The 25,326-nt window shown below is 33.8% G+C and overlaps 2 protein-coding genes across 6 annotated transcripts; one reads left to right on the top strand and one right to left on the bottom strand.

Moving 5' to 3' along the window:
• The first annotated feature begins 800 nt into the window (after positions 1–800).
• On the top strand, positions 801–5,637 carry LOC18447072 (uncharacterized). The gene is made up of 7 exons (XM_006857174.4): positions 801–1,059; positions 1,173–1,377; positions 2,068–2,269; positions 2,464–2,657; positions 4,407–4,560; positions 4,796–4,960; positions 5,080–5,637. Exons 1-7 carry the CDS (start codon positions 894–896, stop codon positions 5,521–5,523), a joined length of 1,530 nt encoding a protein of 509 aa, XP_006857236.1. The 5' UTR covers positions 801–893; the 3' UTR covers positions 5,524–5,637.
• A 291-nt stretch (positions 5,638–5,928) lies between these two features.
• Positions 5,929–11,666, bottom strand: LOC18447071 (DNAse I-like superfamily protein). 5 transcript variants are annotated; one of them, XM_088854660.1, is made up of 8 exons: positions 10,997–11,378; positions 10,877–10,918; positions 8,917–9,002; positions 8,616–8,698; positions 8,154–8,255; positions 7,631–7,845; positions 6,523–6,617; positions 5,929–6,387 (listed from the first exon to the last, which is right to left on the bottom strand). In XM_088854660.1, exons 3-8 carry the CDS (start codon positions 8,939–8,941, stop codon positions 6,146–6,148), a joined length of 762 nt encoding a protein of 253 aa, XP_088710786.1. In that variant the 5' UTR covers positions 8,942–9,002; positions 10,877–10,918; positions 10,997–11,378; the 3' UTR covers positions 5,929–6,145. The 5 variants fall into 5 exon arrangements, with proteins under 5 accessions (XP_088710786.1, XP_088710787.1, XP_020530864.1 ...); XM_088854661.1 differs by having other exon boundaries at positions 5,929–6,376; positions 10,997–11,375; XM_020675205.2 differs by lacking the exon at positions 8,917–9,002 and having other exon boundaries at positions 10,997–11,666.
• Between the last annotated feature and the right edge of the window lie 13,660 nt (positions 11,667–25,326).

Below are 25,326 nucleotides of genomic sequence, written 5' to 3'. Positions count from 1 at the left end.
TAAGTTAAGCATCGGAAAATCTTTACATTGATCATCTCGATTCGAACATAATAATCGTAAAAAAATAAAAATGAATTTCAAACTCTAAAAATAATTTCCATTGATCATCTCGACTCAAACATAATGGTTGTAAAAAAAAAAATTGAATTTCAAATTCTAAAAATAATGTGTATTGTAGCAATTTATGTAGACCATCCATTTTGCTTTAAAAATAAGTGTTCACAATCCACTATACTATTTTTTTAGTTTCAAATTTTACTGTTCGTATTGAAAATTGATTTTAGAGCCACCGTAGATATTTATGTTGCCAAAAGTATTTTCCAGACGAGGATTTGAAGTGAGGCTTCAATTTGCTTTCATAACATTATCTGACGAGGATTTGAAGTGAGGCTTCAATTTGCTTTCATAAGGCTTCAATTTGCTTTCATAACATTATCTGACGAGGATTTGAAGTGAGGCTTCAATTTGCTTTCATAACATTATCTAGAAAATTTAGGCGTGAGAAATTTCTATGATGGCTATAAAATCTTTTATGAAACCTGTTACAATATACACGACTATTAGAGCTCAGAATTCTAACTTTTTTTCTTCACAATCATAACGGAAAAGATCAAATAGATGGGATGTAGTGGGGGAGCATTGAGATTGCCCCAGTCAAGGGCTAAGTTTACGCCGGTCAAGATATAAGCTTCCATTCTCATCCTAGAGAGAGAGAGAGAGGATCGGAGGATGAACTTCCTTATGTTTTTGGTCCCATGCGGGACCACGGAATCCCAAGGGCGTGGGCGTATTTTGAGATCATTCCCAGGATTTGGGGTTCAGTCTCGCGGAATTCATTATATGGAGGAGCGACCAGAAAGATTGATGCACGAGTCTGAGAGAGAGAAGGAGACATGTGCCGCCGGCGTGGAGTCTCTGTCTTCCTCTTAATAGTCGCCATTGTTGTTTCACCAGCTCTTTCTCTCTCATCACACTCCCCGACTTGCAAAGCATGGATTGTACAGTCCATCCCTACCGATATGCCCCACCTCCCACCAGTACCCGGCGTTCTTTCAACAGGTTTCTCTCTCTAAAACCACTTCTAGTTTTTTTGGTAAACAAAACCACTTCCTCTCTCTCTCTCTCTCTCTCTCTCTCTCTCTCTCTCTCTAATGCGTGCCTTAATGTTGCAGAGGAGGTGTTGCGATGGCTTGCTGGTAATTCGACGAGCAAACTGCAGATAATAGCACAGTATTGGCAGCTACTTGCGCAACCCAATGACCCTCGCTCTGGTGACTATGGCTTCTCCCTCTCTGATTTGAGAAGATTTGGGGCTTCATCAGGTCTCTCTGTATACAAAGCCATTGAAGCTGCAGCTGATCGAAATGTTAATGTCAAGTAATTAATTTTCCATTTCCTTTTATGATAATGTTTCTCTCTCTAAAAATGTATTTCTCCATAAAAAAAAGATTAGCTTTACAATTGTGGTCTCTAGACGTTGTTGAGGAACTTACAGATTGAAAAAAAATTGGATTTTTCAGAATGAGTTTTTTCATTATTGATATAAAACGCTGTTATGTGAGAAGTAATAATAAGAGATACCTATAGTGCCATGATCTATTTTTACTTTTATCTGAGACATTAATTAATTAATGTCACTTGGTTTTCATTGTTTACTTGGATTGCGTCATAAATTATTTAATATTTCTAGGCTATCATAATAAATTTTAAGTTTTTGGCCCTGTATTGTGACTGAACTGCAAGTTCATTAACTCATTAACAAATAATATTACTTACATGAGCTTTTGTGCTTTTTTGTTTCCATCCAATTGAAATAAGATGGTACTCAATTAGATTAAACCATTGAAGAAATCTCTCTCTCTCTCTCTCTCTCTCTCTCTCTCTCTCTGCTAATTATGAGACGGCTATTGATACTGAATGGCTTAAAAGATATTCAGTCTGATGGTGTCCATAATAAATAGTTAATAAGATTCTCCATTAAATATAGAATAAGAGAAGAAAAGAGAAGTGAAAAACTGGTGAATGATGATGCACACTTCACATCTAACGAGTGTCTTTATGTTATAGGATTGTTCAGCACTCTGGTGTATATCCAGATTATGAGCAAGAATCAGCCCATCTTGCTTCAGGGAGACCCAATGTAGAGAATGTAACCTTATTGCTCGGCGATTGGTGGGGTTCTGGTATAGTCCATGCAAAAGTTTGGATATCTGATAACAAAGATGTCTATATTGGATCTGCAAACAATGACTGGAAGTCCCTTACTCAGGTACTTTGTGCACGAATACCTTCTTGTATAACTCATTTGTTATTTCCTTGTTTGGCATTGAACTAGTTAGAAGATTGTTTGATTTGAAAACTGGTGATCTTTGGATGATTTGAAAATGTATTGGAAGATTGTTATAAAAATAAGGTTACCCCTCCAAAATAATCATGTAATCTCAGTATTGAATTGCTTTCTAGGTTAAAGAGGTTGGAATATATCTTGTGGATTGCCCTAATGTAGCTTCAAAGGTGGATACATACGTCAACAACTTGTTGAAACTTGCTTCTCTGAATTCTTCACTATACACTAGAACAGTTTGGGATAGTGAGTGGCAATCTCGTAGAAAAGTTCCTTGCTGGTCTCATTTCGTTGCTCTGAAGGAGAGATGCAGGTATGTGATTTATGGCTCATGTTTTCAAGATGTATGTTGATGTATGTTTCTCGTATGTGTCAGCAAGATGTGTTGAATATTTGATGATTAGTTTATTATTTTTTAATTTTGTTTTTTTCGGTTGGGGGTGCCCAGCATACCGCTGGAGGGGGGGGGAGGGTACGAGTACAATGGGGAAGGGGCCAATGGAACTTAAGATGTCATGCTGTGGAGCCCCACCACCCGGAGTACCTAGCCTTGAGCCCATTCCTGTACTACACTACTCTTGATTGATCTTTAGAACCTTGTTATACATTTTGTGTGCTACATAGACATGGTTGTTGTGTCTTATAGTAGTGATTTTTCAGGATATATATCACTGCTGGTATCAAATTTAGTGGGTATGTATAGGTACTAGACATTCTGGTTAAATTTTTCTTCAAAAGTTCTGAAATATCCTGCTAAGTGTGCTTCTATTATATACGCCAAGAAGATGTTGGAGATTACTTCAGAAAAATGCATTTGTTTTATTAAAAATTACTTCCCATGGCTAATTATTTGTTTTTACTTTGAAGCTGAGGTGAGGTGAATGTGAATGAGCAGTAGATTATCTTCAACTAGATGATGATTAAAACTATCAGGAACTTCATTTTGAAAATTGAAACTGTACCTTCAAACTTGATCTGATCTTGTAGCAATTTTCATAGCATATAAAGGTGAGCGTATCTGCATATGTAAAGAATTGAAAAGCATTCATTGACCAAAATTTTCACCCATGGTCAGAGCCTCTATTTAAATGAATAAGGAAATATGTGATGACCTTTTCTTTTCTCTCAGGTTATTTGTGAATCATGTGAATCATGATCTTTCGTTTCTAGCGAAATTCAGTTTCGTGATGAAAAAAGAGTAGCAAGTTTTGATTATTTGAGGATAACACCCTATGACTACGATGTGGATCCTTTTGTTCCAAAAGAAGTGCACGACTAATTTATAATTGTGAATCCAATCGGACACCAAATCTATGTTATCCTAACAAGTTTTTGTCAACTGTGACAAATGAGTATTGTTTCAGTCTGTCTTATTCTTTTAATCACCGATATTATTGACCCCATGTCAATGCTTACTTGATCTCCTTTGGCATTTGTTTGGCAGTACTTTTATCTCTTACATCATTGTTAAAAGCAAAAATTCATGATTTTGTCATTCTAACACTAGTCCTGTAACTCACGGTCTATTTAGGTTAAAGATCCATGCATCCAATTCATTCCAAGTTATACAACTATGCATGATCTTATGGCTTCTGCAACAGTTATATTTGAGTTTCAGAAGCACAAAATTATTTGGCTTTCGCCAACACTATATGTGGCAGTAGTAATAGGTGGTAAAACATTCCTCTATTCCTACGCACATCCACTATTGTGTTCATTTCCACTATTTATATAGGTTTAGTGCGATTCTCTTTCCAATAGTTCACTTCTTTTATGATGAACCAATATCTTCGGGATTCCTAGTTAAATCATCAAGTTCCATCTGTTCTGTGGTTCCTTTTCTCTGTTCCATGGTTCCTTTTCTCTGCTAAAAGAATTTTCTGTCCTCAGCAATAATGCTGGAATATTTTCTTCTTCAGTGATAAATGCTAGGTTTGAAGGATTTGACACATATATGTATCTTCGGTACTCTATGATATTCTTTATTTTATTTTATTTTTTCTGTTTTTTTGGTCAACAGTTCTATTTCTTTGAGATTGTTTGTACTTAATGTCAAATGCAGGTCCCCTCTTCCTACATATATTGAGACTCCTAATGTGATGGGTTACCCTGTAATATCAGACCCTTTTATGTTCAAAATACGTATTGATACACCAGGGCACAATAAAAGCACATCAAAGGAGAGCCTCAGCTATCTTTCTTTTTCTCCTCCCGAGGTATGCATGAGATTCTTTTTTTCTTTTCTTTTATAAAAAACTATAACTAGCTTAGTCACTAATATCATTGTTCTACATGACATCTAGTTGGCTGGTCTTTTTTTTATTCTATTTGGTTTTGTTACGGGTGTTTATGTATGAGTTTATTATTCAACTGTATTTTTTTAATATCGTATGGAAATGCAATTTCACACATTTACTCACTTGATCCATGACTTTATGGTTTACGCTGCAGCTCTCATTTGGCAAGTTTCAGACAGATGAACAAGCATGGATAGATACAATCAAGTCCGTTAATTTTGGAGGAACCGTTAGGATGAATACCATGGATTGGCTCAGCCAGTCTCAATATGTAGATCAAACTATCTATTGGTCTTCACTCTCATCTGCAATATCAGAGGTAACCATATCATTTCATCATTCTACATTATCACCATGAAATCTCAAACTCACTTCTAATGTCCGCAAAACCAGGAGAAAACTCCTCTGAAGTTCACTTACTAATGTTCCCAAAACCAGGTGGTTTTCTCCAAGCAAGCAACCGTGAAGATTCTAGTGGCATATTGGGGACACTTCATAGAAAACACAGATCAATATCTCAAGTCCCTCCTTTATTCCAACATACTCTGTTCATCTTCGAAATATAACAAATGTGGTGGCAAGGTTGAGATCAAATATTACAAGGTACCTGGTTTCAATTCGACTGGACCAGCCATTAGAGAGGGCAATAGAACAGGGAATATTTACCCTGGTTATACCAGGGTTAACCATGGCAAATATGCAGTGAGTGATGTGCGGGCCCATATTGGAACAAACAACCTTGTATGGGATTACTTTTATACGACAGCCGGTGTGAGCTTTGGGACATATAATGAAGCCATTGTTTCACAACTGCAAGAAATCTTTGATGCAGATTGGGATTCTCCTTACGCTGTCTCAGTTGAGCCATTGCAGGGAGCTTGATGGTCACCAACCTCAAGGAAATTGTATGCTCTTCAAGAGATTTTGATTGTTTTTTTGGAGTATGAATCATTGCACATTTAAACACGTAGCTTTGTGGGCAGCTGGTTTCATGGATCCAAAGCCTCTCTCTCTCTCTCTCTGCTTGTGTATGCGCACATGCACATACACACCCTTCTAAGGAATGTTTGCAGTAGAAACCAGTTGTACAATCCTTAAATTCTAAACATGGGAAACTTCTTTATCAGAATAAGATGTCAGCAACAATGATAATAACTAGTAACTACATGCATCAGACCTGAATGATGTATGCTATCATCAACTTTAAATAGAAAAAACATAGCAATGATGTTCTTACTGTGTTTGTGATTCAAGTTGGGTTCAACTCTTAAAATCATAATGAAGTCATTTCAACTTGAAAATGAGTCTAGCAATATAAAGCATTTTCATGGAAGAAAGGAGTCTAGCAAGTGCTCAATCTCTGGTTTCGTCCACCAAAAAGGATCAGGAACCATGTTCCAAAAGATTAATTTAAAAAAGATACAACATCAATACAACAAAAAAATCTCAGTTCGATGAAAAACAGCATTAGAAATACAAACTCCCAGTAGGTATGGATCATCATTTACACGGATTCTTCGATCAGTCTCACCGTACGGGGTAGCATGAACTCTGCAAATAGAGGATAGTGAGAAGATGGATAAAGTCCATCAATGTTGTCATTTATGACTTCACAAGATGCAGGACACAAAGAACGGCCTCTATAAAGGATCCAATCAATATGCAAATCCTGGGTTTGGCGATCCCAGCAAAGACAAAGGGCCCGAAGTATCAACTTTATTAGTTCGAGAGCTCCCTGTTTATCACCTGGAGTCAAATATCTCCAAAACCAGAGTTATGTCCAGATTGTTAAGCCTCTCTCTCTCTCTTTCTCTCTCTCTCTTTGAGGAGGAGAGAGCTGAACCCAAATTGGCAATTTTAGAACTAAAGGGTGAAATGTACCTTTAAAACCATGATAGGTGCGTATAAGTGATACGTTTTTCCTTGTTCGAGCGCTGGGCCAAGCATCCCTCATGTCACCTACAACTCCATGCTCTCTGTGAGAATTGCCACAAGCGAAGAGAACCACACAACAATGTCAAACACCATAACAATGAATTCTAGACGTGATTAACAAATAAAATAAGATAAAACTAAAGACATGAAAAAAAAATCCTAGACATGATACATATCCACTATTTCCTAAAAAGAACTCTGAGACTCTTTTAACTTTTCCTCAACAAATGATGGTTGATGAGATGAAATTGCTTAACAGGTGTTAATGTTATCATCGCCATCATCGCCTTTTTTTTAAGAATTGTTGACTGTAAAGTATGATATCATCATCATTCTGATTACATCAATAAAAGTAAAAAAAGAGGGGAAATTCTAGGCCTACACCATATAATAAGCACAATACCATTAGTGGGTATTATGATTATAAGATAATGATACTCCTCGGTGCAGTCATTATGATTTTTTTTATTATTATTATTATTATTATAACAAAATTATGATTTCTTACTATTTCTCTGTTAACCAGAAAGGACGGGGAGTTGAAACAATATCAGAAGTAGCTAAACTTACCCAGAAGAAAGAGAACAAATTAGTTAAGGTGAAGCAAAATGCATAACATCTGGATATTTAGATTTTTCTATCATCTTTTGTCCCACCCCACAAACTCCATTATTACTACGGTACTACCCAAACCTCAATTCCCATTCTACTTTAGGATACAGACCTCCTCCCATCTCGTCAAGCGAATACGAAACCTATTCTCACACACGTGCTACAGTTCATACATGCTATACAGTATTCGCAATTTTAAACCTCTAAGGAGTTTTAACAAAATTTATCATCTACAGGTTGTAATTTTCATGAATGATCTTGATGTCAACATTGCATTATATGCATCAGGTAGGTACAATAACAACACACAAGCTTTAAAAGTATCAGGCAAATGATAGTCAAATTAGGAAAAAATCAATCCCTGCATCTACAAAAAGAGAGAAACAAATCTCCATGTGTACATGTGTTTTGAGACCTATTAAGACTAGCATTTTAAGCATACCTTGACCTTCCAAGGAGAAATCGGCCTGTTGTTGATTCCTTTTGAGTGTTGAATACTCCACAATACACGACTGGCAAGTTAGGTGGAAGGGATGCTATATGCTGCCACGTAAGCAAAGCACTTCGCCTACGAGCACGAGCACTGAATTCATCCATGTTCGAGTTCACAATCTGAAAGCTGAACCCAGGTGGCTCAACTCTCTTGAGTTGAAACGTGTAAAAATTATGTCAAGAAAAGCAGCTATACATACTGTATTTTCCATACAAAATCACATATCGAGTACGATACAATCTCATCTTTTTTATTTTTTTGTCTGATTGGCACATGATATAACCTTATATTTGATCCTTACACATCAAATATGATATAATCTCAAAGGCCATAACTTAAGTACTGGTCAGAGCATCAGACCCAAATGAAGATATTGGAGTTTAAAATTCATGCATATAAAAAAATACCAAGCAAAAAGAATTAACAGCAAAGAAGGTAAGCTTCACAAACATATTAAAATGGAAAAGGATATCGCCCATGTCGCAATGCATGGAACTTCAGATCCCCATGACATGCTTCCTGGAACAGAAGGTGACTCAGACAACCAAAAGGTTCCACCTTCTAAAAATTCCACCTTCAATTGGATAAACAAACAACTTAGATGAAGTTCGAAGAAAATATATTTGGTTGATCAAAAACCTGATTAGGTCTTAAACGAAAGGGAAGGTAAAATAATTCAATTGACTATGGGGAATTCACAGTTAGGCCATCACTATCCGTGAAATGATAGACTGTGATGGAGAGAAAGTGAGACCCCAGAACAGAGTATGACCCCAACAGTGCATCCTACTCTCTCCATCACTGCCATCATTTCATTGGACAGTGTGATCCAATGGAGTAAGGTTTTTCCATAGTCCATTCTACTATAGTTTAATTTTCTTTATTTAATGAGGTCCTGAACATAATATCGGGAGGTAAATCGCTAGCACAATACCTTCTCTTTATCATAGAAAATTGAGCAGTGCTCATCTGTAACATCCTGTGAACCTTTTCTAGAGATCCCAAATTGCTCATAACCTGAGATACAATTTAATTTTCAGCAAGAATATGCATGGTTACATATGAACTTGGGTACAGACAGTCAAAGATTATACCAGGAAAGACAGAATGACCAGAAGATAGGAAAATGTTTAACACTTCAACGACAAAATACCCACAAGAGAAAAATCACTTAACATTATAAAACACCACACTCCCAAAGGAAAAAGAATAGAAAAGAAAAGGAAGAATGGTACCTAGCTTGAGTTTCTTCTTCTTCATCTTCTTCTTCTTCTTCTTATTTTATTTTACTTTATTTTATTTCCTTTTTGGGTTTGGTTTTCTAATATAAAGATCAAAAGACAAGAGAATGATTATAAAGCTATTATAAATGAAAAGGAAAAGAGAGAGACCACTGTCAGAATTACTTCACAGCATTCTATCATATTTCATATCATGTTGGCGGTAAACACAGTTGTTTATCTAAAAACGATAGTCAAAGTAGTCATCCATGGCCACCTCACAGAAGGTTTTCAAGATTGAAACATTTTACCATGCATATAGGATCTAGAGGTCATCATTGGCCATCATCCTCTAAGCTTACAGTACATTTACAACATTAAATTGAGGAAGTACCCAGCAACTTTATCGCTTTCCAATTAGAAGGCAAATGCTCCACGAACCAATATATTATTATCTCAAGCACAATGCTATCTCCTTTATCTACAAGTCCAAAGGTTCAATGTAAAACATGGACAAAACTTCCAATGAGAAGCATAACTATTAATGAAAGCCCATCAAGCCAGATAATCCCTTGCTTCTTCTTTGCTTTTTTTTTTTTTTTTTCGTTAGAAACAAGGTCATGCAATTTCTATTTCAGAAAGGTTCTTGTCTCGCACCACCATGGGTCGCATGTTTTATCAGTAAGACAGATTTTTATCAAAGAAATGCAACAGCACAATAATTGCTAATTTGCTATATGTTCTAGGAGAATATTTGGACTCAGGATTGTTTTCAAAGATAACAAACCATTTTCTGCAAAATAGGTGATAATCATATTTTTTGGATCACGATGATACTGCATATCTATGATGCTTACAAATTACTGCAAAGTATGGTGAGATATTAGGAATAGATCATTGGTGGATATCTCTTAGTCTCCAACACCAAATGGTGCAATGTTCTTTAGACATATTTCTCTGCAAACTTTAGAAGCGATAGCCTCCTTAAATGGCATCCCTCCTGCTCACTGAGGGGTGACATATATCACTATAAAGCAACTCATAGTCAACAGCAGTTAGCTTCATATGCCCACTCGTGTTTCCACTCCTACCCCGGCAACTAATGGGGATTATGGGAGCGTGAAGATAGACTTGATTGGTAGAAGACTTTCTAATCAGAGAAGTAGATGATATTTGCCAACTATTTTTAGTCAAATATACTAGTGTCTCAAGCCTTTTCATTTCCAAAATGGTTCTATCAACACAATGCAGCCATTCATTAAGTTTCTAAGTGCTTTAGATGTTCGATCATATCTCAAGGGGATCCTTTTCAAGCCACACATTATTTTGACATGATATGCTCACGGTGTATGATTTAGAACATTTTAGAATAATTAAAATGTACATAATTTTATGGAGATGCATGATCAGATCCTTCTTTTTATTGACAAAGAAGACTTACAATCTCCTGCTTTTGGGGTGATTTTGCATCATCGAGATTCAAGAAGATTAATTAATCCACTAAAGCTGAAAAGAACTCAAGATAAGAATTCTCAAAGTACGATTCTCAGAGTACGTTTGAGCAAAACACAGGGGATACCTATATCTAAGATATGGAAACATAAATATTTGGGCATCAAAACAACCTCTTCTAGTGAAATTTTTTAGTTAGGCTCAAATTTGATTGTTTAGAGCCTCGGCTCTATATAAACTTTTCCCAAGAGACATTCAATCTATTACAGAAAGCAGTTCCCTCAAATTTACAGATCAAGAAAAAGAAAGTTTGATTTATGACTTGTGGGCATGGGTTTTCATGATAAAGTACATTAGTAGCAACCTCATTAACTCAATCCAATTTAAACCCAACATCGTTTCGTCAAAACAGGGTAAAAAGGAAAAGCCTCGGTTGTAAACATGGTTTTCATGACAAATTATAAAGTAACCCAAATAGCTCAAATCCAATTTAAACTCAACACCATCTATTCAAGTCAAATACCTGGCAAACACTGTTGCAGAAACTCCAACTGTGGTTTTAGACCTGAATGCCGCAAAACCCCACACCCATAAACATTTACACATGATATCCAAACAAGAAGAACCAGAGAGAAAGAAGTACCTTGTTGGGTACAAAGGATCATAGGGGAGTAGCTGGTAATAACACTGATACAGATATCCCTGCGATTCTGCCATGAATTGGGGCTGTCTGGCTCCTGGTCGTCAAGGAGATTGAAGGTCATAACAGTGAGAGAAACACTCATTTTCTCAGCAAAACCTCTCTCTCTCTCTCTCTCTCTCTCTCTCTCTCTCTCTCTTTATCTCTATCTATATGGCCTACATAGAAAGAGAAAACCCATATCTGGTATTGGGTCCATATCTGGTATTGGGTTTTGGTTAGGTGAGATCTGATAGTAAATACAGTTGGAAAGTAGAAGTTCCTGAAAAGAAAAGCAGCTTTGGCTGCTATGGTGAAGCAGATGCTATCTGGGGACAGCTCCTGTAAGTAGAGAGAGAGAGACTTTGAGCTTATATTCAAAGTGCCTCTTGTTTAGAGAGAGAGAGGGAAAATTCTTTCATGCGAGCTGGACCGCAGTGCTACACATGCGGTCTAGAAGTGCAAAGCAATCCATCTCAAACATAGATTTTTCGAAAGCGCCGCATTTCTACATGTACGGGCTTGGCTCGCATGCCAACCGCGTCCTAGACAGAGACTTCGATGTGCGTGACCCTCGGAGTAGGAGCGAATTGTGGCAAAGATCATATCACCTTGGCCATTGTGCACGTCTAACATATTCCGTTGGGGGAAAAAGTTTACATGAGTCGCAACTTTCAAATGTAGGACCAAGGACGCACCTCAAAAATCCATCGAAAAAAAAAGCTTTTTTTTTAATGTTGAAAAACTTTTTAATTGATCATCTTCCCATTCGTAATGTATGGATATGAAAAAATAATTGAAATAGTTTATTTTACAACTTATTATCTAAACCGTTTACTTTCAATATTTTTATATGTTTATAGATCTACTTGATTTTAGCCATTTTTTAGTTTAAAATTTTATAATTAGATATGAAAATAGATTTTCAGATAATCCTAAGAATTTTTTCCATCAAAATGGCATGTTATGATACAATTTGAAATTGCGCCTTAATTGGATTGTTTAAGGACCTTATAGAAAGTACACCCTCAGTTGGGAACATATTTTACTTTCAAAGTACTTTGTGAGGATTTTTTCGATTTGAAAATTTGAAAGCCATTTAAGAATTACTAGATTATTTTTTAAAAGAATTAAAATTTAAGTTTTCAAATACGTAGATCTTACCATCCAAAAATTCTTTCGATTTGAAATTTTGAAAGCCGTTTAAGAATCACTAGATTATTTTGAAAAAATTAAAATTTGAGTTTTCAAATACTTAGATCTTACCATCTAAAAATTCGACGGTCTATATTCAATCTAGAGACATTATTTTTTCAAGTGTATAGAAGGTAAAATTAGGAAATTTTTTATTGAGGCTAATCTGACTAAAAAGATTATAATTGGGGTTTTAAAATATGGTGTAGAGAGAGTAAATGGATATTCACTGTTGTGGGGAGTAGAATGTATTTTGGCTTGTATATTTGATCCCTTGTATAAATTGTAAAAGAGCCACTTGAGTGAATTTTTGTCCCTTAAATTTCAAAATTGACAGTTGTAAGAATGTTATTGAATAGATGCAAAGTTCAAAAAAAAAAAAAGTTGGACTACGGGAATCCAATTTGATATCTAATGAGTGAGAATGATTGTAACATTTATGTACAAAAGATAAATAGAATTTTTGTAGGGAAATGATCTAATGCAACGGTTGTATAGTAGTATAATGCAACCACACATCTAGAAAACCATATTTTTGGCATTTGTATGACCCCAAATTTTGCACACACATTCTCTTCATCCTCATAATCAATCTTACGAAGAAAAAAAATGCAATTTGCACTTTAGATATGGTCAAAATTAGTACACATCCAACAATGAATCTCAACAATCCATTTGGTGAATTTCAAGATCTAGGCCCTAACAAATTCAAAATCATTTTTTTCTTTTTTAGCATTATCAATTTAATGATGATAACACTATAAAAAAATTTTGGGAATAAAAAAATCCTTCTGATGCCTATATCTAACCATTTCAATAAGATTGACGGCTTATATTAATTGGGCTAGAATGAAAACTTTCTAGAACATTTTTAAAAAAATTTCTTTTTTTTGTGATTGTTCTTTCATAATGAAAACAATATACATTTAAAAATTTATGTCAAACAAATGTCTCTAACATGGTTTTCTGAAGATGGTTGCATTATACTACTATACAACCCTTGCATGAAATCATTCTCCCTCTTTGTAAACAACCTTTTTTTAAAATTTTCAGATTTTGGCCAGTGTTTTTACATAAAAATTAAAATCGCATATTGAGTTTCGAAAAACAAAATTGAATCTTAGATTTAAGGGATTGAATATCATGAGACCATTTATTTTTTGTACAATGAGATTATAAAGACTTTTAACCATTAAATGTAAAATCCAACAGATGAAGGTGTGTCATATCATTTTTGTTTTGGAATTTGTGCTCAAAGAATGACACATCATCAACCACCCGATTTAACAGTCAATAATGATTTAGATCTTTTGTATAAAAATAAACGGTCTCATTATATATATTACCTAGATTTAAGAAAAATTGTTTGGTGTGTCCAACCCCGCACCTATTACCATGCGGACTTGGAGATTTACATAGTCCCCCAAAATCGGGTCCTGTAAATAATAGTCATAAAAAGAAAGAGTAAAATCAACGGTTCAAATATTTTTTCCAAAAAATATTATTTATAGTTTTAAAATTTTATTTTATTTATAGATAAAATATCCATGTTAAAAATTACATATCCCCTAAAATTTAGGATCAAATTATATTTTAAAATAAATTATTACAGGCACACATTTCTACATGTGAGTCCGTGGACCCATAAAAACCATGTCCTTGATTTAAAACTTAACATGATTGTCCTAAAGGTGGATATTCACTATTTAAAATGGAAAATTGTTTCATGCTGGCTGGACCGCATTTCTAAATATGCTATCCATAAAGTGTAAGCATCCATATTAAAGATAGACACAAGTAGGTGTTCCGTCTAAAAACAATGGAAACTAATTGTCCAAATATATATTTTTTTACTAAAATTATTATTTCTAGTTTTTAAAATTTATTTATCTTTTCATATTCATGATCTCCTCCTTAAAAATTAAGTCTCAAAAACCATCTCAAAAATAGATTTATTGAGAGGTCCGCACTTCTACATATGCGGGCTTGGCCGCATAGAAACGAGATATATTTAAATTAGGAAGTTTGAGCGTTTTATTTTTTTGAGGTTGGTGTCTACGTTAAGTTATCCCCCCTAAATTTAGGGTCCTAAAAAGTACTTTAAAGTTTTAACCGTACAGACGGGAGTTTATAATCTTATGGCTTGAGAGGAATTCGATTTTTAGACTCTTGAGAGAGAGAGAGAGAGAGACGCTTGATTTTCAACCTAAAAAATTTGATTGTGGAGACTCATTTGAGCTGAGCTAGGTTTAAATTTCAACATTCCATTGACAAAACAGTATTGTGTGATAGAGACGCTTTTTAATAACATCTCTCATTATCACTATGTTTTTCAAAGAGAGAGAGAGAGATGTTGGATATGATAAGCATAGCATTTGACTCCTCAAGGACAATAATATCTGTTCGCTTGAAATTTTGTTTCACACATACTTCAATCCCTTCTTCTTTTTTTATCTCTTTCAATGAAATTTTACTTTGGACGTGGTTAGCATGCGGGCCAAGCCCGTAGAAATATGGGCCTTGTGATAAATCTGTTTTTGAGACGGATTTTTTTATTTAATTTTTAAGTATATGTACTCTCTAACCTGGAGATCATGAATAAAAAAATAAAATAAAAATTAAAAATTAAAAATAATAATTCTATTAAGAAAATATTTGAACAAATAGTTTCAATTGTTTTTAGATAACCATATATTTGCATCCATCTTTAAAATGGGTGCTTTATACTTTTGGACCATATATGTAGAAATACGGTTCAGCCCGTTGGGTTGAAATTTAACCATTCTTTAAAACAAAGTCGGGCATAACTTTTTGCCAGGAGTAATATAACCTAAACATAACTTGTTTAAGAGGACACGGTATTCCAATATTAAGTAAAAAAGATTCATATTCAATTTTTAATATTTAAGAAAATATATAAAGAGAGGGGCTGGGTCGTGGTGGTAGCATACCTGTCGTCATTGCATGAGGTGGGAAATTGGGTTTGTGGTGGTAGCACCCCACCTTAGTCACATTTCGTGCTCTTCAATCTCATTAACAGCTTTGAAAACCTAACTATTAAAATAAAAAATAAAATAAATAAATAAATAAATAAATAAATAAAAAAAAAAAAAAAAGGAGGGAGCAGGGGTCAATATTCTTTCCCAATTATGCAAAAAGTATATATATATATATATAGTAACAGATAGGGCCTACATCACCTGCAATGGCAACAGTTGTACCTCTATGATCAAGATTTGTTGACTAGTCCGAACCCACTCCACTCTTTTCTATTCCGAACCGGAACCTTGGTTAATTATCAAGGTTTGTTGACTTCTCAAGGAGAGTAGGATTGATGTTTAGCGTTAGCAATAGGCTAGGCAGCTCAACCAACCATGCTAGTCCCAACACTGAACAACTAGGCTGGGCCATAAAATGCGGTCCACGGACATGGCCACAATAGGGCCACCCTTATGTTCTTCTTATTTTGTTTGTTTTTTTTAATTTATTTTTTTCTTTGAGCCTATTGGGTCACGGATCGGGGCCGGGCTTCAGCTAGGCTGGCAAGGTCCCGGGCCGGGTCAATGGCAATGATTTTGAGGAAAGACAATGCGATAGCTTTATGGGGAAAAAAAAAATGTTTGAGTTGAGGAGGTTTTTCACTCTCTCCATTTCCAACATGACATAAGCAACGTTGTCTATCACTGATTTGAAATTGATTAAGAATGGGTTGCACAGCTATGCCTTCATGTTTGATCCATGGTGATGCTGGTTGTAACCATCGCCATCCACACTGTGCTAATGTTCATATTAAGAGTAACGATTTAAGTAAGGAAAAAGTTTATATAAGGTTGCAAGCTTAAAATGTAGAATTACATATGCACCTAAAAAATATATCGATAAAGGTTATTTTAATGTTGAAAACCCTCCAATTGATCATCTCGACATCGAGATGTATGAATATGAAAAAAAAAAGAAGATTTTTAGTCCTAGAAATAATACATCTTGCAACACATTATCTAGACTGTCCATTGCAAGATTTTCATATACTTATATATATATATATATATATCTATTTGATTTTAACCATTTTTTTAGTTTAAAATTTTATAATTAGAAATGAAAATAGATTTTCAGATAATCTTAAGAATTTTTTACAACAAAATTACATGTTATAATAAAATTTGGAAGTGCACATTTTTAATTGGATTGTTTAAGGTTGCAACCTAATACAAACCACACCCATTTTCAATTGAATTCCAAAATGCCCAAAAAAAACAAACATGTAATTTTATATTATATAATTTTATAATATTATATTATATATTATATTTAGATTTATTTAATTAACATAATTTATATTATATAGTATATATTGATTATATATCATATATAATATTAATATATAATTATTATATATTGATCACTGAAAAAGTATTGCTTCAAGTGCCAAATCATTTTTTCCGAAACCCAATTATGCATATAGTATTTATTTATTTATTTTACTTTTTTATGTGACAATATAAAAAAAAATACATATAAATTTTAAACATTTTTTACAATTTTTTAAGGAATTTTTTTTTTTTGGATTTTATTTTATTTACCAAAATTACACTTTTCAAAAGAAATCAGGACACTAATTGGTTAATATAGTCGGAATCAATTGGACTAATAGCATCAGGCCAGTACCCACGGCTGATCCGTTGTTAACAAACACCAGTCAAAACAACTTTTTTCGATGGATTTTTCAGGTGCACGTTAATTTAAGCTATCAACCTTATAGAAGTTTTCTCGCTGAAAACTGACATGTCTACCACTAAGTTGAAGTCCAAGGGACTTAAAAAAAAGTTAAATTAGCTTGTTTGTGTCTATTTAAGACAAACCCTTGGCCACTAAGCAAGGCCTAAATGACATGACATACAGTACAGTACAGACAGGATGAAGGAGGGAGAAGGTAGAAGAGAGCTTAACTTGAACTGAGTGCAACATAAAAAAAAAAAAAAAAAATCCATTGATTCATTTACCTCATCAAAATAGACCCTAGAACTAACCAAAATTTAATCAAGCAAATCTATGTCCACAACACTTCATAGGTGCACTGCAAACACAATGTATTAAGCAAATCAAGATTTTAGAATCATATTTTTGTTCAATCCACGTCAATGATATAAAGCAGAAACCATTCTAAAAGATATAGGCATAAATACTTGGACAAAATTACAGCTCATGTCAGCGATCTATCGGATGCTTCAAGACATGGCATTTGGGCTCTGTAAACTTTAATTTGAGAGGAGTATTTACTCTTTGAGATCTCCCACAGCTGTGTGTGAGAGAGAGAGGACTCTTTTAATGACTAGTACCCTGGTGATGATTTGTGTCGAATTATTTATGCTTTATTTATCTCAAGGTTCAAAATATTGACTCGATCAAAGTACTCGGCCTTGGCTACTAGTACCTTGGTGATGATTTGTGTCGAATTATTTATGCTTTATTTATCTCAAGGTTCAAAATATTGACTCGATCAAAGTACTCGGCCTTGGCTGAAACAGCTGGGTCAAACTCTTTTCTTTTAAAACAAAAAATCAAGTAAAACAAAAAATTTATATATAATAAGGAGCAGCTTCTATTCAAAACACGTCCATTGGTGCACTGGTGGTATGGCCGCGGAAGTCATGTATCCCCCGTTGGTGTAGTGGTTGTATGCTCGCGCAAGTCATGTACCCGTGGTCTATACCCCCAGATGGGTCGTGAGTTCCATTTCTATTTTTCTCGGTGCATGAATTTATTTTGGAGTTTTTTTTCCCATAACTCGCTTAAAAAATATATAGTTTTTACTCTATATTTCTTAATGGACGGATTTATTTTGGAGTTTTTTTCCCCGTAACTCTCTTAAAAAATATTTTTTTTATTCTATATTTCTTAATGGCTTGAATTTATGTTTGGGTGCGGTTTCTATAAGTTTGCAGCCTTAAACAATCCAATTAAGGCGCACCTCCAAATTGTATCATAACATGTAATTTTGTTGTAAATTTTTTTTAGGATTATCTTAAAATCTATTTTCATATCTAATTAGAAAATTTTAAAATCCAAAAATGGTTAAAATCAAGGAGATCTATAAACATATGAAAATCTTGAAAATGGACGATCTAGATAATGTGTTGCAAGATGCACCAATTTTTAGACTCAAAAACTTTTTCTTTTTATATTCATACATCTCGATGTCGAGATGATCAAATAGACATTAAAAAAACCTTTCCGATAGATTTTTGAGGTGCACATGTAATTCTACATTTTAAGGTTGCAACCTTATATAAACTTTTCCTGTTTTAACTTAATTTTTATATTTTAGAGTTTTTTTTTTCATAACTCTCTTAAAAAATATATTTTCTAACTCTATATTTATTAATGGCTTGGATTTATTTTGGAGCTCTTTTTTCCATAACTCTCTTTAAAAAGAAATCTTATGTCTAGTGAGTATATAAGAATTCTTGAGTTCAATTGGGGGGCTACAATTTTTTTTTTAAACTCCTTTTATCTTAACTTTTTTTAACAAAAATTCTTACATCTAGTGAATTCTAAAAACCCCAAAAGTGATAAAAATGCATGTGCACTTTAGCAAAAGTGATATTTATTTTTTGAATTAATTAAATATGACTAAATTTTAATAATTTAGCTTATTAAAATAATAACAATCATAGCATTATTGTTGATAAATTAGAGATATTTTACACAGTTGTAATAATCAGAGCATTATTGTTGATAAATTAGAGATATTTTACACAGTTGTAATAATCTATGCTGCAAGAATTTGCACAATTATATTTATTTTTCAAAAGCTTCAAAATAAACTAAAAATCGTAAAATAAATAAAATTGTGGAGTAATTAGAGAGAAATAATAGAAATGATGATTTTTTCATAGAGTAACGATGTTATTCTCTTTGATGCACGGAAGCAGTCGATATTGGCAAAAGAAAACCACTTATTTGTATAGGGCACTTGAAGCTTATTTCAAAAGCTTCAAAACAAGCCAAAAATCTTTTGATTGAGTGTAGAAATAAAGAACAATGAAGTTTGACAAAAAAAAAAGAAAAATCGCGAATAACCCTCAAACCATAAATTTAAGGTGATTAAACTTGATAAACACGTGAATCAGCAAAGGGCTTTTGTAGATAACTTTAATAAATTGAAAAAGAACCCATAATCAATCAATTTTGTGGATAAACAAGAGAGAACAGAAGAGATGCCTTTTTTTTTTTTGGATGAATGAAGGATCCTAAAAACCCAATAATTTTGCGATAAATTGTTGTTCGATTTGGGTTCTGATAAACTCAAATCTTATTATAAAGATAATATTTCTCTTAAAAACAAGAAAAGATCTCAAAATGTGATCAAAATCACTTGCAAATTTCACATTTTCAGTTTACAAAAATTTCCTATTATGAAAACGAGTTTTATCTGCCAATGGCGCAAAATTGAGCGAGTTTCATATTTTTTGGGTCGGAGTCTTCTGTTTTTTCGGTGATTCGCATTCAATCAATGGACCAGTAGCTAGTGTACCATGGACTTGGGGCCTGTCGGCCTCAACATTGGGGCGAGGCCAAGTGACTCGCCCGAGTTCGAAAACTAGACTTTATTTATTACCCTCTTATTCTTGTGGCATCTATAATGGCTATTATATAGCTAAATAGAAAATAATTTATTACGTTATCTAAGAAAAATTAACGAAAATGTATTAATTGTTTGTCAGAAGAAGGTTGACATGATTGTTGATTGAGGGGGTGGGTTTATTCTTGAAATGATGAAGGGCAAATGCATAATTAGCCATGACAATTACCTCACTTTTTTCCCCCCTCGCTCTCTCTCTCTGCATAAATAATTCGACAAAAATCGTGAGACCACGTGCTACTAATTAACAAAAAATATATATATATATATATACAATTGGCATTAAGATGCATCCGTAGTTGTAGAGATAGGGTGCATCTTCAAATTTTATGATGGTATATAATTTTGTTGTAAAATGTTTTTAAGATTATCTTAAAATTTATTTTTATATTTAATTACAAAATTTTAAATTTAAAAAATAGTTAAAATCAAATAAATTCATAAATATATAAAAATCTTGAAAATAGACAATGTAGACAATATGTTATAAAATGTACTATTTTTTATACTTAAAATATTTTTATTGTTCATAGTTATACACATCGAGATGATCAATGAAAGGGTTTTTCAACATTAAAACTACTTTTTCCAATGGATTTTTGAGGTGCATCCGTAGTTCTTCATTATAAGATTGTATCCTTATATAAACTCTTTCTTTAAAAAAAGCCCCCTCTCCTATCGTGGGATGAAATGCTGGTCATTAAAAAAAAAACAAAAAAATCTCCATAAACCCATTTTCAACTTTTATTTCTCTATTGACTTAAAATTGTAAAACATATCTTAATGCATAAAAATTCACTTTATTACATCTCCCGACCCCCCCTAAACATATTTTATTTATTTATTATTAAGTTTGTTATCCAAACAAATTTTAAAAATACATTATTCACTAAAAAAACAATCGAAACTTCAAATTCTTCCGCAAAACATGAAAAAGAAAGCACCCAAAAAATACAATCAAGATTCTGCATCATGAAGCCAACCAATCTTGTATGTTTGTGAAATCACAAAAATATAGGATATTATTCTGATTTCGTCTTTGGATGAATCGATTTCCTGATCTTGCTGAAGCACTCTTCATCTAGTTTTACATAGAATTTCAACAATTCTGTGTATGCTTTCTCCGCATATGAAGCAATGTGATCTTCATACTTTTCGGACAATGCTGGGACAGTGAGAACCAAGACGAGGCTTGTGTATCCTAGAGTGAGGAAATCAGCCAGCTCCCTGTGACTGAGATTAGCCATACATAAGCAGCGATCTTGAAAAAGAGCTTCGAGTCCTTTCCAAGGGTGATATCCTGTGAAACCATGAGAAAATAATTTGTCTGTGAACGTATGAAAGCGGCAGACTTCTCCAGTAGTTCTTCGGAAAGTGGCAAATGTGGCAAAGGTGGAGGTGGTTATGCATTAATAATTTAGAGAGAGCTTGTAAGTTTCTATATTTTCACATTCTCTACAATCTCCCAGATTCCACCATTGTAAGCTGGAAAGAAATGGGTTACAGAAACAGAGAGGAAGAACAGTTTAGAGAGAGAAAAACGTGAAGTAAATGAGGGCTAGAAAAAAAAATATCTTTTTAAATTTGTTTAGATTAAAAGTTGAAATAAAAATAAATAAAATTATTTTGAGAGTTAAAAGATAAATTTTGAAATTTTAAGTTAAAAAAAAAATAAAAATTTAAAATAGACTTATGGAGATATTTTACCTTAAAAAAAACAACCAATAGAAATCTCTCACAAACTAGAAAATAGTCACCTCAGAAAAAAGACCCTCTATCTCTCTATTGATCATCGTGAGACGATGGGAAAACTTTCTCTACCCCCTGGGGGTAAGAATCGTCATAAGACGAAGTGTATACATTGATGTTCCCCTCTCTCTCTCTCTCAATAAAACCGTACAAAACTAGGAAAAACATACATGATTTCATAGAATCCATCATGAATTGAGTGTAGTGTTGGCAAATTTGAATTGCAATGATTTACAGGACATGGTCGGGAAGCGGTTTAATCGGTCTAACCGGTAAATCGATTGATTCAACTGTTCTAACTGTACAAGTTCCAAACGGTCAAAAAATTATTGAAAAAAGAAAAAAAAAAAAAAAATATAAGGAATGATTACAATAAAACATATTCAAATGAAATTGAAACTTAATGAAAAAAATGGATTTTAATAAATCGATTCGTGTCTAGTGGTATTTTAAAATTTTTTTGAAAAAGATAAAAAAATATAAAAATGAGTATTAATGACCAAAACAATTTTTAATCTTTACCAAAATAGTAACGAATATTAAAAAATGCATTACAAATTAAATTTCGTATTATTGAGAATTTATATATGTTTCTTTTATTATTATTTTTAAATATCGGTTGGTCACCAAAACCGTTCAAAATCAGAACCGACTAATGGGCAGTTCCAATCTAACTGAACGGTTAGCGGTTAGATCGCTCCGGTTTGATGAAGACTGTATTCAATTAAGAATCTCTCTCTCTACCATTATGAAGTGAAGTGTATTCCATTAGAAAACGCTCTCTCTCTCATATACAGACACATACACAACTTCACTTACCCAGCACATATCAAAAGAAACAATTTCAAGCAACCAACTAAACAACTAGCAAATGTAAGCTCAGCACATAATATACAACCCTTTCTTGATTGTGCAAAAACAGAACAAACGCTCAGTCTCTCAATCCTCCACCTCCACCTCCACCTTAGAGTGATCATGCAATTGGAGTTTTCTCTCTGATCAAGAAGATGAGTTCTTCAAAACCCATTCCACCAAAGTTGAGACCCCAAATCCAGTGCCTCCCTTTTTCTTCTCATTCCACACCGGACCAACCATATCTATGTCAAGCCACTGAACCTTCTCATCCACAAACTGAAAAAGTAGGCAGCTTCTCCATTAGTAACAATTAAGAGAGCTTTTGCACACCACCTATGGTGTAGAGTAAAGAAGATAACACACGTGAATGGATGGTCCAGATATTCCCGATCCGTACTTTAGTAGATAATCTGGACCATCCATCCGAGTGTGCCAAGAGGAGGCCCTGGGTTCCAAAACTAGACAAAGTGCACAATTGCCACTGTTTTTGGAGCATAGCTGGTGGGGCCATATCTAAAAGCATAACCACAGTACAACTGCTCTCTCTCATGGGCAGTAGTTTCCCCAAGGCTCAAACAAAAACCAAAAACCAAAAACAAAACAGTCAAAGTTAGAGAGATAGTTGTTCCTATGCTACAATGAAGGCTAAAAACCCACTAGAAAAAGTTGTTAGGCTGGAAATCCTTCAAATCGATCGTGCTGATGATCTTAGGATTCATAGAAACGAAAAAAATAGATTTTTAGTCCTAAAAATAGTTTTTAATACATAATTTGGACCGTCTATTTTCAAGATTTTTAAGTGTTTATAAATATACTTGATCAATACTATTTCTAAAACTTTAAATTTTATAATTAGGATTTTGCTGTACCAAAACTCTATTTTCTTCATAGTTTTGAGGTGCACCTTACCTTACCCGGAAGGACTAAAAATCACAACACAATAGCTTTATGGAAAGAAAAAAATGAAGTTCAGGAAGTTTTTCCCCTTACAAAAATTATAGTGTATGACAGCTCCATTTCCACCATGACATAAGCAGCGTTGTCTATAAATGTTTGAAACTGATAAAGAATGGGTTGCACAGCTATGCCTTCATGTTTGATCCATGGTGATACTGGTTGTAACCATTAAAATTATTGTATCTCATCGCCATCCACACTGCGCTACTCGGTCAACTGTTCATATTTAGAGTGACCAATTAAGTAAAGGCACACCTTCAAATAGTGTCGAAAGATGTTACTATATTGGAAAACTTTGTGATGGTCTAAAAATTTATTTTCATCTCTTATTATAAATTTTAAAGCTTCAAAAATAGGGTAGATTGCTCAGATTTATGAGCACTTGAAAATCTTGAAAATTGACGGTCCAAAATGCATTACAAGATGCACTATTTCCAATATTTGAAGTCTATTTTTTCTCATGTCCATACATCTTGAGGTCAAAATGATCAATTTGAGAGTTTTTGAGCATCGCAACAAACTCTTCTAGTGAAATTTTTGAGGTGCGCCTTATTAATTTGATTATTTAAAGCCTCACCCTTATATAAACTTGTTCATGTGATTTGCATTAGGTTGCAACCTTGAGCAATCCAATTAAAACACACCTCTAAACTTTTTCATGGGTCTTTAATGTCGAAAATTATTAGGATGGTCTGAGAATCTATTTTTATTTGTACTTATGAAAGTTTTAAACTCCAAAAGTAGTTCAAATCAATCACATCAAAATCTTGAACATGGACAATCCGGATAATATGTTACAAGATATATTATCTTTGGGACTTGAAATATTTTTTTTATATATATATCCATATACCTCGACTTCTAAATTATATATTAGATGGTTTTCTAATGTCAAAACAACCTTTTCTGATAGATTTTGAGGTGCCCTTTAGCTCTACAATTTAAGCTGCCTACCTTATAACTTTTTACTTAAGTAGAACTTACATAAAACAATGTTTCTTACTTACTTGGTACGAGACTGGACAGAAGGAATTGAGGGAATCCTATGGAAAGAACAAAAATAATGAGTTAGCATATGCGGATTTCTCTGGATAAATTTTAAGGCTTATGATTGCGGTGGGGGGGAGAGAGCTTACCATGAACTGAGTGCATCATAAAAAAATCCAGTCGCATTTACCTTATCAAAATAGCCCCAAACTTAACAAATATTTAATCAAGCAAATCTGTGACCTCAACACTTAATAGGTGCAAACAGAACGTATTAAAAATCCAGATTTTAGAATCATATTTTTGTTCAATCCAGGTCTAGGACATAAAGCAAAAACCATTGTAAAAGATAAAGGCAGGAATATTTGGACAAAATTACCGCTCATCTTAACCATCCATTGGATGCTTCAAGACATGGCATTTGTGGACTGTGTAAACTTTAATTTGAGAGGAGCTTTTACTCTGTGAGATCTCCCACAGATGTGTGTGAGAGAGAGAGAGATGGGAAAAAGGTCAGGTATTTCTTGGCTAGTTGTGTAGAGAAAACGAGAGGACCATTTTCACGAGTAGCACCTGGTCTCACAAAGTCACGATGATTTGTGTGTCGACATTATTTATGCTTTATCTACTACCCTATGATTGCTTGTGGCATTTATAATGGCTATTATATCTTATAATAGCTAAACCGCAAATAATTTATTAGCTTATCCAAGAAAAATTAGAGAAAATGTATTAATTGTTTCCTAAAAGGTGGAGATTGAGGGGGTGGATTTATTCTTAAAATGGTGAAGGGCTAATCAGGCTTATCCATCTACATAATTAGGCATGACAACTACCTCACCTTTTCCCATCTCTCTCTCTCATACATCACACATCCACAACTTCACTGACCCACTTACCCAGCATA

Source organism: Amborella trichopoda, chromosome 12 (assembly GCF_054954075.1).
Source record: "Amborella trichopoda isolate Santa Cruz 75 chromosome 12, AtrichopodaSantaCruz75HAP2 v2.0, whole genome shotgun sequence".
Taxonomy (NCBI): domain Eukaryota; kingdom Viridiplantae; phylum Streptophyta; class Magnoliopsida; order Amborellales; family Amborellaceae; genus Amborella; species Amborella trichopoda.
Note: the sequence above shows the minus strand (reverse complement) of the source record. Positions and strands in the feature narration are given on the sequence as shown.